Below are 11,410 nucleotides of genomic sequence, written 5' to 3'. Positions count from 1 at the left end.
GGGGCTGCTGCGGGGGGTTGTAAGAGAAATGCGTATAAACGCTCTCTGGAGATGACACGTGTGTGTGTGTTTTTGGGTGGGTGCATCTATAAGCTTTTTGGAGCTGGAGAAAACGAGAAGATATATGTGACTCCGTGACTAGCATAGTTAGTGATGAACTAGCTTCAATAACTGGAGTTTAAGTGTTTAATTGACTCTTCTGGGCTGTTTCTTTTCTGGCTGATGACACGAAGCAGGTCAGGGCAGCTTACAGGATTCACTTTGCAGGCTGCAGAGAAAAAGTACATTTCGGCAGTATGGTGTTGCTATGTTGAGGAGGCTGAGCTGCACAGATGTAAATTAAGAGGTGGTGGATCTTGAGTGGTAAAGCCATAGACTTAACGCAGCCAGAACGTTAAAAAATATGCTGTGCACACATAGAGATTACGTGCACTTTATACGTAATACATATATATGTATATGCACCTATGCTGCTCTCTTAATGTACTCAGAATCGTTGTGTTTTATCTGGATAGGTGAAGAATTTTTTAAAATTAAAAAGCCATCCTTCAATGAAGTAACCTTTAGAATTCAAAAGAAGGAAAGCCTACTGCCTGCACAGACAGAAATTGAAGAAAGCAAAAGTAAGTACTTTTTTCAGTTAAATACTTTATGCAATACTTACATGAAAAACTGTTACAAAATCGGTAAGTGAAGTGTGATGTACAAATACTGCTGTTAGATGTCTTTTACTTGTTAACTGGATCCAGGATTATACTTATAATGCTTATAATACTTTATTATACTTATAATACTTATAATAACTCTATATACTTTACAGGTTTATAATTTTAATTATAAAAATTTATAATTTAATTATTTTTCCATATCACCATGGTAAAACAGTATCAGAACTTGGAGGCTGTTCTTGAGAAGACTTGGGTATGCAGAACTCCTATAGTACATCAGAGTTAATAAACTTCTGATAAATTTATACCTCGGCATCATATCTTTCAATCTGTGAGGCAACTATCCAATGCTTATTACTGTCAAATTGCAGTTTGATCTGAGTATTTGTACTGAGAGAAAATATGAGCTTAGTAGGATTTTGTTTGATAAAACTTAATGTAAACTTTAAACTTTGCATTATTGAAGAGTTTGCTATTGCAGCATTTGAATTTTTTAATTGAATACAATCAGTAACCTTGATTGTTCTGGTAGTATTCCTAGTCTCATTGAACTATAGTAAGTTTCCTATTGGGGGATTTGGGGTTTGTATGTCTTACAAACAAGTGTATTTAAAAGTTTTGTTCCCCTCTATTTCCCCTTTGACACATCTGTCAAGGCAGTTATACCCTAATTGATCCTGTTAGATAAAAATAAATTAGATTGATAAATAGTTTCCTTTGCGATTCAGATGAGGTGGCAAGTTTTGTTGGCAACTTATAAGAGTATACCGTATATTCTTATAACAGGTAGCACATTATGTTGTTCAGTTATCTGATGATTTACTGAAGATGTATTGGCAGATTAAGAGAAATCAATGTTTTTAAAGAATTCAAAGATGGTCAGAGACAAGACAGACATACGTAAACCTTCATAATTTAAACAAGGACTCCCTCATTGTTAATGCAAAAAAAAAAAAAAAGCCAATTCCTAAGTATGGTTTATAAAGTTGAGGCAGATGAATCCAAACATGCTGTGAACTATCAGGATGTTAATCAGTTGTCTGGGAGCTAATATCATTGCTTTTGTGCATGTAAATGTGCTCTGTGTCTCAGAAGGACATATTAGGACAGATGCTTTGATTCGAGACAAGAACTGGCTTGTAAATGACTAGCTTGGAGCATTGGAAGATTTGACATGTTTTAATGAGGACAGGTGGAGATAGAGAAGCGACAAGTCTTTGCTGCAGCAAGGTGTAAATAGTTACCAGTAACCAGTTATGGCATATCAGATTCCAGCAGCTGAAACTGAAATCATGAATCTTACTTTTTTTTCCCCTGATACAGAAATCTGTCAGTTGAACCCTAGAACTCGCAACACCAAAGGCACTTGTGAAGAAGAGGAGAAGAAAGAGGATGAAAGTTATTCTTCACTAAGTGAGGACTACAACAGCTCAGACTCTGAAAATGAATCCATCTCTCCACAGAGGAGGAAGGATTTATCACCAGGTTAGTTTCCTGGATTTTTTTTTAAAGGAAGTTATTTTACAACATTCTTTGACATATGTGACAAGGTAGGCGAGATGAATCGCACTCAGCTTAAGTCATGTAAACTGTAGGCAGCTTGTTTGTGCCGAGTCAGGGCTACCCTTCTGAAGGAATAGGGACAGTTCAACAATACTTTTGGTTGCAGATGTTTGTTGTATTTCTGTGTTAATTTGGGAAATGGGTCAGAAAGCATGGTGGTTGGTTTTGAAAGAAAGGTAGCAAAAAAATTATTGTTTAAGGATGCGTAATTGCTTTCATGTGATTAAAATTTAAGCTCATTGTGCTGTCTGATTTGTAAACTTTGTATTCTTTTGTAAAAGCTGTAGATTTAGTAACCCATATCTTTTGGGGAGATGAAAAAAAGAAGGACAGGCTAATGGCAATTTATTTAAAAGAAAAAAAAAAAGTCTGGACTTTGCTTTTAGGCTGAGAGATACTTTTAAGGATGCTTTTCCATCTCTATTTTCAGCATGGTAAGCTTAATAGAAAAACATCTTGTGTCCTATCTTCAGAATTGTACAGTGATCCTGAAAGTGGTGATTGTTGACATTAGGAGTGATGCAGTGTTGGTTTTGGTCTTTTGCTTAGATTTTCTTTCTCTTCTATGCAGGTAGTATCCCGAGTGCAGCTTGTATTGATGCTGCCCGGAGGAAGCGTCACTTAGCCAGGACACGGGCTGATTTTCTTCCACTGGATGTTTCAAAGAGTCATCAAGTCTCTCGGAGAAGAGGAAGCAGTGATTTAGAGAGTGAAGATGAGTCTGATATGAAGAATCTCAATGTTGTTCCTAAAATGAGAACTCTTAGGCAGAGGATGACTGGACACATGGGTGAGTTTGAGCCATTTCTCCCAGTGGTTGTGGATTTGTTTTACTGATGTCTGGAAGAATATGGGACTTGCCGAGTAAAGAATGAGTGCAGCAAAGGCTTTGCTCCTCAGGGGTCTTGGCAAAAGGCAGTGCAACTGGTGCTTGATGTTTATATGGGATGTTAATCTGATTTAGGACTCACTAATGTGGTGGTACAGGGTGCTTTGAGAAAAATGAAAAAAAATTATTTTGGGCCTTTTTGACTAAAAAAAATTGCCTTGTAGGAGGCACAGCATTTATTGTGAATAAAGTTGCTGTGGTGTAAGACAAACTGTCCCACTGAAGTTTTCTAAATCCTGCCTCCTGCTTCTGGTCCCATCTTCCCAGTGCTCTCCCTACATTGATGTTATGGCTGTTCTTGAAAAGGGAAAAAAAGACCCAACAACACAGCCCCTCAGAACTAAACAAACCTATTGCATGCAAAGCATATGTGGCTTTTCCATTGCTTTTTTTCCTCCTACGGCTGCTTACAGTTTTGTTTATGAAGCACTGGTTTACCAGAGTTGTAGACTGGTTTTCTTTATTATTTGATTAAGGGTTATAAACAATGTGTAACTATAAATTGATGCTGCAATTCTAATGCTAAAGAGATATTTTTGTTAGCAAAGCATATGTTTTAGAGCACTCAAGGATTTGCTGTGTATAACGTCACTGTGTTATAGTGTAACTGTCCTTATACTCTTATTTATTTGTGTTACACACGGGTTGGCTTTGAGACATAAAAATGAGATGTTTGTGCTCCTCATACTGCAGTAGCAGTTACCCAAGAAACAGTATGTTGGGGAAATTAATATTGGTAGGAATTCTACAAATCCCGCTAGCGATTTCCAAATCTTCCTTGCCCTTCAGTTTGGAAGTCCTCCATCTACTTTCTTCTTTAATCTGCTGGTTTTTGTGTTGTATTGCTTCCCAGTAACAGTTGGGAGAACCACTGTTGCTTTAGAGGTAGGAGAACATGGGAGGGGAAAAATACATAAAGGATGTAATTACATCTAATAATGATTGTTTTCACTTCCAGTGTCTGTGAGTGGTGAATCAAGTGAAGATGAAGCACAAATTAAGTGGGAAGAACAGCAAATAAAGAAAGCCGTTAAACTCTCTCAGGTGACACATGCTTTCCTAACTGTGGGGAGGTGCTTTTTGCTCATTGGCAAAAGAGCTTGTTCTGGAGTACTGTCTTTTCTCTTACCTGCCCTCACATCTGAAGGTTAGGAAGTTACACCTTAATTCTTCAGAGAAAAGGCTTCAGAGAAATCGGGAAAGATGATAATGAAAATCTGTAATCTCTGTTTATATCTAGCTGTTCAGAAGCAGGGCGTTATTGTCTACCTGCATGTGAAAAGCAGAGAATAAAATTCTGAACCTGGATTTTTTTACTGCCATGCAAAGGATCTTGAAAGCAATAGTATGCAACTACTACAAATGTCAAAAAGTCACAAAGCAAAAATTATGCTTTTATTATGCTAAATTTCTGTTGGGTGGCAATCTGAGAGCTCTTTTCACAGTCTCTTTTTTTTCTGGTAAATAGCAAAAAAACTATCTTCTGATGAGCTGGAGTTTTTGTTTCTGGCTTGAATTGCCTGCCCTGGATCAGATTGGGAAAATCTGAATAGCTAGTTCTTTATTTCAGAATAGACAGTTGTAGACATTTCTGCCTGCTCAATGGGAGTAGTAAAGACTGGGAGAAAGTTACACCTTTCTGCTGCTGAATTTCAAATCCAGTATGATTGGTGTTTTTAGGTCCTCATACTCGTTTCTGGAAGACTTAATTTTTGCTATTTGGGAAACTGCAACAATTTTTAGTAGCAGACCTTGTTGATTGCTTCAACTGATGGTGTTTTGGCTCGATTTTAACATACAAACTTCTAGTGCTTTAGGGTGCAAAGTGTCTTTGAATTTATAAGCTAAAATTCAGTAGAATCCTTTTTTAGTTATAATTACAGTTAAGCTGAGTTGTCAGAACGAAAGATCTGTCTTTTGGCTGCTGGCATTGTCAGAAAGTAGCAGTCATATTTATTGGGGGTGAGGAAACCAGGAAGTTTAATATGAGAAAATAGAATATTAAGTGACTAATAAGTGACTAATATATTCAAATACTTTTAAAAAAGCAAGATATGAGTAAAATCAGACATTATCACCACTGCTTGACTGTAGTTTTTCTACATTCTGTATTTGGAATCTTAATACTAGTGAAGTCTTAGCTGTCAGTATAGAAGCATTATGCATTATTGAAAGCTGTTAATATTTTTAGACCAAGACAGCAGCTGAAGCGTACCTAAATTATGGATTACTTTGTGCTGCTTATATGTTTTTGCACTATGTTTTCTACAACGTATATATGCAGCTTTTTATACTTTGTTTTCCTTCCTTTTGTATTGTACTTTTCTGTACAATATTTTCTGTACTTAATTAATTTGATGATTGAAATATATATCTTGATATCATATGCCTTGTGTGTTTGAGTGATACATCTTGTTGATCTGTAGAGCTGCAGAGGGAAAACTTGTGTAAATAGTGTGTTAAAAATTAACACAAAATTGTTGTAGGAAACTTATGATGATACTTCCCTGCATAAATCTCAACCAGCTAAACCAAAGTTTGATCCGTCTGTTTCCCTACCACCTGTGAACTTGGAAATTGTGAAGAAACGACTGACTGAAAGGTAAATCCTGATCTGATTAACTTTTGAGTTGTCTGAGTTTTCATCACAGAACGAGAGATGACAGCTTTGAAGTCTTATTCTTTTCGCAGAGTATTAGAGGATTTTTGGGTTGTTATTTCATGTGTAATATGCCTGTTACCATGTCCAGTAGAGTACTACAAATTTTTACCTTTACCTGGCGATGTATGTTGTAGGGGAGCATTTTGACTTTTCAAGAGTGTTTTATCAACCAGAAATTTAGAGAGTAAGTTCATTTAAATGACAGCAGCTTTTTATGCTTGCTAGTAGTTTTTGACAGGAGCGTTGGTTCAATGTTATGTTTGCCCAGCAAGCAAAACTTCAACCAGGGCAGATGGAGCTGGCAATCCTAGCCTTCTTCTGGTGGTTCTTATACCAGCTGCAAAAATAACTTGAGTATTCCTACAGCAGTGGTAAAGTCTCCACAGCCTGTTTAGGCAACAAAACCTGCCTTTTTTTTTTCTATAGTCATGTGCCAGGCCATGCCTTTTCCTTAGCAGTTCAGCTGCTGTATGGGCAGCTGAAGTGTCCTGGGGTGGAGGTGAGAACCTCCAAGAGGGTGTGCGAGAAGGACAGCTGGGGTCAGGCATCCTAAGGTAAGCCATCCCCTGTCATCTCTCAGATCACTGAGAGGCAGCTGTTCAGGTAAGTTTAGACAAGTAACACTATACAGCTGAAACATAAATATGCACCATGGGCTTGCCCTGAGTTCTCTGTATATGCTTTGCATTGTACAGATCATCTTTGACTTGCTTGTTTAAAGAATTGCAACTAAATTGAACTAAATGTGGAATTGTATGCTTTATTTGCCATAATCCCCTGAAAGGAATGAGTTAAATGAAGTAGAAAGTTAGGTACAGAATCAAGTAAGATTGATGAAAATAAGACTATCAGGAGTGGGAAACCTATTTGGAAGATAGCAAGAAGGGGAGGGGGACCCTGTTTGATGTAAGCTTTATAGATGTGTTTTACCTGCTAAATGCTGAAATAGCTTTTTTTTTTTTAACCTCTAGCACAGCAGAGAACAATTAGCTTAGTTCAGTTACTTTCACTGAAAAGTGTTACCTGCTTCAGGGAAGTGAACTAAATTCTGGAGTGTTTCTTGGCTCTGTTACAGGCTTGCTCAAGCTGAGCAAGCACTTGGGATATGTAAGATGGAAGGGGAAAAAAAAGAGGAAGCGGAATTGTAATATATGTAAATGTTCCTGTGCTACCTATGTAGCGGTTAGTGACATAAATTCTGGGCTTTATCAGCTAGTAGCAGCAAGAGTCCTCATTTGATTTGTATTTAGTAGCGACCACATGGTGAATGCTTACAGGTACTGCTATCCGTGCAACTTATATTAAACTAATATGGACATGCTGACGTGAACTGTAGTTTTCCCCAGATTACGTTGGGTAGAATCCATTTAATGTGATACCACAAAATTTGGCTTTTTATGTTTTTGGGAAGCATGGTGTGTTGAGTGATTTAGCCAAAATGTCAGTAGTGCATTCAAAACTAGCACCACACAAGTGACATTTGAGTCTCCAAAGTATGTTTGTCCACACCCCATGCTTCTGCAAATGTTGGCATGGGTAAATATTTCAATGCTGCTTAGGTCAAATGCAAGTACTATTATTAGCACAGACAAAGATTTTGTATGTGATTATAACAGGAAAAATGTTTTGGAATGCATCAGCTGTTAACTTGGCAATAGTTTTAGTTGTCTGGGTTTCTCCTTTTTTAGGATAACTTCATTACAGGATGTGCACTGTGCCCACCAGAGGGAGTATGAAAAATATATGGAGGACATTGAAAGTTCAAAGATGACTGTCCAGGAGTTAGAGAAGTCTTCGGATGCAGCTGTGAATTACAAATTCTACAGGGCCATGAAAACATACGTAGAAAACCTGATAAACTGTTTGAATGAAAAAGTATGTATATATTCCTCTTCCATTTTTTAGATTATAAATGTGTATTCTGTCAACGAAAGATGAGGGGTTTTTGTTGGGAAATGATGTGGGGCAGTGCTCAGTTAAAAATCAGTTGTATCAGAAATTTTAATGTAACAGGAAACAAAATCAAATCAAACAACAACAGGAAAAAAAAATCAAAGGGCAAACAAATGAACCCTTACCTGAAGTGATGATCAAGCTGGTATAGGTATATGACTTGATCTGTTATCTCATTTGTATTCTGTTGGGTGAAAACAAAATGTTATTGGGAGTTTTCTGCAGGTCTAGGAACCAGAGTGCACTGAAATTGAATGAGAGGTGGCACTTAAATTCATTTTTGGGATCTCTCAACACGTCTCAGGGTTACGTAACCTCTTGTTAGGTTCGGGTTGGGATTGAGTTAGCTGAGCTCTGTGAGAATTTGTCTACGTTATCAGCTGCATCTGTTTCCTGAACTGCAAACCTTGTGTATTTAAAAAGATGAAGATTAGGAGAAGGGGAGATGCTGCCTAAAGTTTGTCCTCAGTGAAAGTAAACTGCTTTTATGCTCTGTAGGTAGTGCTGTCAAATCTAATTTATGTCACTTAATTGCATCTCAGTTGTGAATTTCTTTATGTAACTTAAAAGAGGGCAAATGTTAGTTAATAAATACATTTTCTTTAATGGCTAGTGGTGCGAGAGGAAACTGAAAGCAAACTAAGTGCATCAATAGTGTTCTATTGAACCTTTTGTATGAAGTCTTAGGTAGTCCTGTGATGAGCAACTGGCATTTAGTTTGTGTTTTTCAGTCTTACAAAAAAACCCGAAAAACTCCGATGACCAGAAATGTACTTTTCAATCTGTAATGCTTTGGTTCTAATTTCATACCTATACTGAAAAACCATGGAAACTGGGTTTTGTTTATTCTTCTGGGATTTTAATGAATTGAAAACCTGATTACTGTATACTATATTTCAGCTGAAATACATAAATGATGTAGAATTGGCTGTGCATGTACTTCTTCAGCAACGAGCCATGAGAGTATTGAAACGAAGGCAAGATGAGCTGAAAAATGAATCTGCTTATATTCAGCATCTGACAAGTTAGTATGAAGATAGACATTATCTTCTGCTCAAAGAATGAATGTTTCAATAAGAAAAATACAGTTACTTTTTGGATTAAGTTTTTAATTTTCACCTTTGATCTCCTTTCCATTTCCCATTGTCAGTATAACTGCTATACCTCAGTTGAAATCCTTACCTCAGTAAAGCCCATGATACTATTTTTTTGTCTGGTTTAATAGTGAACATAATATGACCAAGTACTCTGTCAATTTTTAGTTGTTCAACTTGGCAGTTTTCCATCAATATTTAAAAAGAAAAATGAATCACTTTACTAGTAGATCTTAAGTTGGAGGAAGCTTGCTGATGGAGGATTCTGTGAATATATGAAAAAGCAGTGTGTTTACTTCACAGCATCACTTTTACTTGAGTGTCTGTAAGGCTATGTGTGTGCATAGAATGGAGATTTCAAACTAGGAGGTGACACGTGAAGTGAAGGGCATGAAGAAACAAGCTTCTTTGTGTAAGCGTTTTATCTAAAACAAAACTGGCTTTTTGGTTACTGTAGGAAAAATAATTACAATTTTCTTGTATTTTCTTTGCATGCTGATATATTGTTTATATGCTGTGTGGATCTTCAGCTGCTGCTGTTTTAAAAAAAAAAAAAAAAAATCAAAGAAACTCCCAAACCAACCAAGCCTCCAAAACCAAACCCATTAAAACTGTTTAGGCAAAACTAAGAACGATATGCTTGGACCTGCTGGGCACAGATGGAGGCCAGATGCACCAGTTTCTGGTAACTACTAATCATCTGGGTTCAGTCTTTTCACTACACAGGGTAAATGATTAGAGAAAGCTAGCAGCCTGTATGATTTGTAAAACGGTGTAGTAGACTGAGAGCAGGTGTTAAGAAAAGGGTAGTGACATAATAGTTACCATGAAAATTATTTTACTTCGAGCCTCATTACAAATGAGACTGTGCTTGGATATTTAACAGCGCTTTTGATTGCTTTTTATGTTCCTAGCTTTATTTAATATAGTGGAAAGGCTGTTTTTTCTTCTATGATAATACTTCAGTAGTAGTAGTACACTTTCCTTCTGGGATTTTATGCACATATCAGCCAGGTAATAGTGGCACAAATGAATGGCCCAGCTAGAAAATGCTTCTAGTTTCTACTTCTGTGTTGGGTTCAAGACTCAGTGTAGGGGTAACGGGTCACGCAGTCAGGGACCACTCAGATAGGAGACAGTGGGGAGCTAACTAATCTTGAAAACTAAAGGCAATGATTTTTGAATAGTGTAAAACTTTAAAAGTTCATTGTAATTTATTACATGGTTTCTTTTTTGACATACAGATGAAGGTAGATCCCTATACTTGCCTTTCAGGCTGCTAAGAACCTATTGTGGAAGGCACTAACTTCCTTTTCCAGGATTGTGAAGCAGTGAGCATTGATTGGAGTGTCATCAAACTTACCTTTTCATCAACTGCTACAAGGGAACAACCACATCTAACTATATGCAGTTAACACGTAATATTTGCTGTGCGTTATTCTGGAGGCTGTTAAAGTTTTGATTAGGTGTGATTTTTCTCTGGCTATTTTCCACATGAAAAACAATAGAAGGAGAATTGGTGTTTCCTTAATGAGAAAATAGGAACTTAAAAATCATACCATTTTATTTTTGGCTGTTTCTGTCTTGTGATAGGTGGGAATGACAAATCAACTAATGGCAGATTGGAAGGTGATAAGAAGACACAGCTTCTGGAAATGTGTGAACATCGAAGGTAGGCGTTACGTATATGTACACTTAACTCTGATAAATGTACACTGGCTTTCTGTCATTTATGCAGTGATGACTGTAAACCTGTAGGATTACTAAATGAGATTATAAAAAAAAAAAAGTATTTGCTTTCCAAAACTCAAAGTATTTGGGAACCCATCTATTTGTTAATAACATTCTCTTCGTGTTGATTTGAATCTGAATGCTAATAGAGCTTGTTATTTTAAATTAACCAGTCTTAAGTGAGGCTATTTACAAAACCATATGACAGAAGCTTTTTCTGTCCTGTTGTACTAAATAAAATTATGATCTTATACAGAAATATATTTTTGTATTATCGTATAGATAGCAAAAAAATCAGGCAGTATTGTTGCTGCTGGGGGTGGGGGTGGTGGCCAGTGAAGCAAAGCAGTATCTAGCCTCTCCTCTGCTATCAGTGTAGGCCAGATACTACAGTTTGGATATTAGAGTGTTCAGAGACTTTCCCCCCCCCCAAAGTTATTGGGAGCTTTGGAAGTTTTTTCAGTTGCATTGATGCCTCAACTCATAACTGTACTTTGAAGTGGCAAGAACTTTGGCATTTTAGTGGATGAAAAATGACATAATAAAAAATTCCTCTTGAGGCATTTGACCTTTATGATAGTTTATGTAAATAACTGTATGAAATCATTTATACATGTCATTTTCGTATCATATATCATTTTCCTGTGGCAGAGATGCAAGCTACTGATTTTGCAGCCTGTTATGATTCTTGGCATCATGGCAATAGTGTTTTGAGCTCAAATGACACTTGGGTGCTATCACAATTTTTCTGTGGGTTGTTGCACAAGTGGTCCGGAGTAGTTTCCTCTACACGAAAACAGTCAGAGACACTGTCCAGTAGTGTTCCAGGTGGGATAAGTTACTAGCCTGA

General features: G+C 37.0%; 1 protein-coding gene across 1 annotated transcript in view; it reads left to right on the top strand.

Annotated features, from left to right (window-relative positions):
* Window positions 1-2,957: 2,957 nt before the first annotated feature.
* GCFC2 (GC-rich sequence DNA-binding factor 2) overlaps window positions 2,958-11,410 on the top strand; it is a 20,275-nt gene continuing 11,822 nt past the window's right edge. The window contains exons 1-6 of the mRNA XM_010281464.1: window positions 2,958-3,021; window positions 4,079-4,164; window positions 5,607-5,722; window positions 7,471-7,657; window positions 8,636-8,759; window positions 10,423-10,501. Coding sequence (XP_010279766.1) covers window positions 2,958-3,021; window positions 4,079-4,164; window positions 5,607-5,722; window positions 7,471-7,657; window positions 8,636-8,759; window positions 10,423-10,501 — 656 coding nt within the window. The remainder of the gene's footprint in view (window positions 3,022-4,078; window positions 4,165-5,606; window positions 5,723-7,470; window positions 7,658-8,635; window positions 8,760-10,422; window positions 10,502-11,410) is intronic.

The sequence above is a fragment of the Phaethon lepturus genome, unplaced genomic scaffold, assembly GCF_000687285.1.
Source record: "Phaethon lepturus isolate BGI_N335 unplaced genomic scaffold, ASM68728v1 scaffold12282, whole genome shotgun sequence".
NCBI lineage: Eukaryota > Metazoa > Chordata > Aves > Phaethontiformes > Phaethontidae > Phaethon > Phaethon lepturus.
Note: the sequence above shows the minus strand (reverse complement) of the source record. Positions and strands in the feature narration are given on the sequence as shown.